General features: G+C 61.4%; 1 protein-coding gene across 1 annotated transcript; it reads left to right on the top strand.

Annotated features, from left to right (window-relative positions):
- NCLIV_000440 (molybdopterin biosynthesis protein, related) lies at window positions 1–3747 on the top strand (the record flags this gene model as incomplete). The annotated part of the gene is made up of 1 exon (XM_003879532.1): window positions 1–3747. One exon carries the CDS (start codon window positions 1–3, stop codon window positions 3745–3747), a length of 3747 nt encoding a protein of 1248 aa, XP_003879581.1.
- Window positions 3748–4309: the final 562 nt, after the last annotated feature.

Raw genomic sequence — 4309 nt, 5'->3', positions numbered from 1 at the left:
ATGAGGCAAAAAGGAAAGAGAAAAGACGCGGCGAATCGAGGCCCGCCAGGCTCCGGACAATCACTGGCCATCGGAGAAGCAGGCGCGCAGTGCCGCGCGGCTGCAAGTCCAGGACCACTCACCCCGGCATCGTCAAGTCGCTCTCCTTCCTCGGCCTGCCTGAATCATGACGCCGCCCTCGGCCAAGGCGAGACGAGCCTGATGAATGGCCACGGCCTCGTTCGAGAGGTAAGCAGCTTCCGCATGTTGGAGCTCAGCGAGGCTCAGTTCCTCGTCGACTGCGAGGTTCGGCGGCTTATCCACTCGCACGTGCATCGATTCAATCTCCTTCGAGGCAAAACCAAACTTTCGGCAGGTCCACCACACAGCGAGGAGTACGCATCCTCTTGTCCCGGAGGGAACGAAGTCGCGCGACATCAGGAGAAAGAGAGTCGTGCGGAGACTTGCGATTCGCAGAAGACTGCGTCGAGGCGACTCGGCGGCCCGTGCGTGGGCGAGCCTCCCCTGACGTGCTACATTTCCCCGCCGTTTCTAGACCGTCGCGTAGCCACCTCTGTGATTGCTCCCCGGCCTTTTCCTGCGTTTCGCGCCTCTCTTGTGGACGGCTATGCCATTCGCCTAACGCCGGACGCCGGCGGGCTTCGACAGGCGTCGCGGAGCGTCTCGATTTCTCATGGGCGAGCCCCAGACGCGCGGGACGAATCCTGTCGGGCGCTTCGGATTGTGCAGAAGGTCCGAGCAGGCGGCGTAGCTGTGCCTTTTCGTGGCCAGCAACTTCCAAAGAGTCCTCAGGCTTCAGAAGTCGGAGACGCTTCAGGGAAGCAGCGAGAAGAATCGCGGTCGAGAGCGAAATCCGCGAACGGGTGTCAGGAAGAGGCGTGGAACGACGTTTCTGCCGACTCGACGTGCGTGTATGTGACCACGGGAGCGCCTGTCCCTGCTCAGTTCCAGGCTGTGGTGCCGGTGGAAGACTGCGTCGTCGACCTTGAGAGATCTCTGTGCATTCCGGACCCGACTGCCGTCGCGGCCCTCAGGCCTGGAGCGAACATTCGCGCGATCGGCAGCGACGTTGCAGCAGGTGTGCCTCTCTTGGAGCAAGGCCAGCGGGTGGGACCTGCCGAGGAGGGTTTGCTGGCGAGTTTCGACATCCGGCGACTCGAGGTGTACAGGCGTCTCAACGTGCACACATTGGCCATTGGCGACGAGTTGGTGAGCAGAGTAGCCGGAGCTGGGCAGCGGGCGAAGCAAGAGAAAGAGCTCTGCGGGAGAAGCAGAGGTTCGCAGGCCGCGGCGTCGGCGTCAAGCGAGGAAACGGCTCAAGCTGGCGCCTCGCCTCCGCTCTCGCCCGCAGCCGCGCTGGCCAACAAGCGTTTCTCCCTCGGCGACGGCTCCAGATCACCAGCAGAGGTCTACGACAGCAACTCCCCGACTCTGGCCGCTCTCATCACGGACCGGTGTCCGAGCGTCCGCGTCCTCGCGCAGCACTTTCTGCCTGACGATGTGGCGGCTGTCCGTGCGCTCCTTATCGACCTCGCGACAGGCACAAGGCGGGGGAAGCCAGCGGACTGGTCTGAAGAGCAGCCGAGAGCGCAAGGGGAACAAGGTGAAGCAGTCCGCTGCGAGTGCTCGTGGTGCACGGAGGTCGATGCTCAGAGTCACGTGAGTGGATCGGGGGCGACTGGCGGGCCGAACGTGGACCCCGGAGTCGACGTCCTTCTCACGACAGGCGGCGTGTCCATGGGGGACAGCGACTGCATCAAACTTGCGCTTCTGCAGTTGCAAGAGGAAACAAAGAAGCGACAGGAGGAGCGCCAGAACGGGCGGCAGGGAAATCTGGGGAGTGGGCGCGTCTCAGCGGAACTTGAAACGACGGGAGAGCGTCAGCTTCCGGTCTGCGCGAGAGGCTGCTGTTCCTTTCGTGTCGACACGGAGATCCACTTTGGACGCCTGAACGTGAAACCCGGCAAGCCGACGATCGTTGCTTCGCTTCGCGTGTACAGAAGTTCTTCGGAGGATCTTCAAGGATCTGCGAAAGGCACGGCGACGGACGCGTCTCCTTGTCGGACACTTCTCGTGTTTGGGCTGCCTGGAAATCCCTGCAGTTCGTGGGTCCTCTTTCACCTTCTCGTCGGTCCTGCACTGCAGTTTTTCTCTTCTTTTTCTCCATCTTCTTCGCTCTCTAGCCACCTCCCGCCGCAGCTGCCCGTTGGGCTTACCGCCCCGCTGCGGCCTGATCCGAGCCGACCGGAGTTCCAGCGGTCCCTGGTCTACGTTGACTTCAACGCTGGCACTGACTGCCGGCGTCACTCCGACGCCCAGCCGTCGCTGTGTGACTTCCCCGTTCCGCACTCGCTTTTCCCGCCCACCTGCGAAGGCGCGCTCGCTTCCTCTGACGCTCGCAACGGGTCGCTTCCCGCCTCACAGGCCGCGCTCCAACAGGTCTACCTCCACGCTGTCCCCACCGGCGACCAGCAGAGTTCGCGGCTGCTGAGCTGCTGCGGAAACGCGAACGCTCTTCTCTTGGTGCCGCCTACGCAAAGGTCGGGGCGCGATCGGCACGAGGCGGGCGAGGTCCTGTGGGCGTGGCTCCTCGGCGCTCCGTTTCCGGCTCCACCAAAGATGCTTCTGAAGCTCCTCACGCTGCAGGAAGAGCGACAGCAACGCGCCCAAGGCCGGCCAGCCGGTATTGAAAGAGAGTCCTCTTTGAGCTACTCAGTCGGTCGTTGCAGGTGCGGAGAGTCGCGTAGCCGCGAGGCTTCCGAACGCATACGACCCCAGCAGGCTGGCGTCCACGCGTCTGACTTCTGGCCCGCGAGTGCCCAGAGAACGTCCACCTCGGGAAGCAGTCTAGGGCAGGACACTCGATCGAGGACAGGCGACCGTGGACAGACGGCCGTCCTCACGAAGCATCACTCCCATCGCCATGCGCTGGGCAAGGCGCCAGAAAAACGCACGTGCTTTCTTGGCGTTGTTGTCGTTTCCGACCGGTGTTCTGGGGGCACCATGAAGGACGCCTGCGTTGAGGCGGCGCTGACCACCCTTCGGTCCTCTCCTGGGCTCGCCGAGCTCGTGCACCTCAACGGAGATCCAGTCGAGAGCGAAAAAACTGTCGGGACGGAGAGGGAACTCGTTCACGGAGGCCACTTCGCGACTCGGGTGGTCCCAGATGAACGGGACGCAATTCAGGAAGCAGTCCTGTCCCTTGTTTGTCGATACACGAATCCTCGATCGCAGGCCATGGGTTCTGGTAACGCGATATGTGGCGACGAGCCAGCGGACCAGACCGTCCGCCCGTGTCTCATCTTCGTTTGCGGTGGAACGGGCCTTTCTGTACGTGACGTCACCCCGCAGTCTTTGCTGCCGCTCTTCTCAGTTCGATGTAGCGGCCTCGAGCATTTGCTCATGCAAGAGTCTCTCACGTGCACCCCAATGGCGGCACTAGGCCGCCCATGTGCAGGTATTGTCACATGCACAAGACAGGCGGCTAAAGATGTGCACAGATCCCGCGACGCGTGGGCCACACAGGCAGGCGAATGTCACGGAAAGCAACTGCCCGCTGGGTGGACTCCACATGACGTTGTGGAGCCAGGAACCGGAGATCAACCAGATGCGCAGTCTGTTTGCGACTGCGGTGCTCGAGCGTTGGTCTTTGGACTGCCGGGGAGCCCACAGGCTGTTCGGGAATGCATCCAAGCCCTGTCGCCGGTTCTTCCCCATGCGTTGGACGTCGTCACATCGGGAGCGTGAGGCGCTGTGCGTGCACAGGCGGCTTCACGTTTTTCTAACGTAAACTGCCACGTTGGCGTGGCCCGACGATTTCGAGACGGTTCTTTCTTTGAATAGGGTTGTGTCCGTAACGCAAGTGCGCGTCCCTCCTAGCGCTGCTTCCTTGGAGGCAAGAAATACACTGCCACTGGAAAGGAAGCAGCCGGATAGATCAACCGCGAAATGCCTGCGGCAATGCTCCGCATGCCTCAGGTGGACGCCACCTGTTTACTACATACCTGTCATTACGTGGAGTACAAAGGCTATTGCAACTAAAAAACCAAAGTTGACAAAAGACCTGCTGAGATTGGGCGCGCGCGCCCACGCTTCGGGATCATCTTAAAAGGCTGGGCAGAGCGTCACAAAGCAACCGTTCGTCTCTGTGCTTGACTGCATGCACCGACGGTCGGCGACATCTAAGCTCAAACTTTGTTGATATGTAGACTGCCGCGAGGGTCTGGAAGCCAGCAGTGGCAGGTGACCTGTGTGTAAGAAGTTATCTCGAACTACACAGCCTCGATTGCATTTGCATAGTGTGCAAATC

The sequence above is a fragment of the Neospora caninum genome, chromosome Ia, assembly GCF_000208865.1.
Source record: "Neospora caninum Liverpool complete genome, chromosome Ia".
NCBI lineage: Eukaryota > Apicomplexa > Conoidasida > Eucoccidiorida > Sarcocystidae > Neospora > Neospora caninum.
The sequence above is the reverse complement of the archived record's forward strand: the minus strand, read 5'-3'. Positions and strand labels throughout refer to the sequence as shown.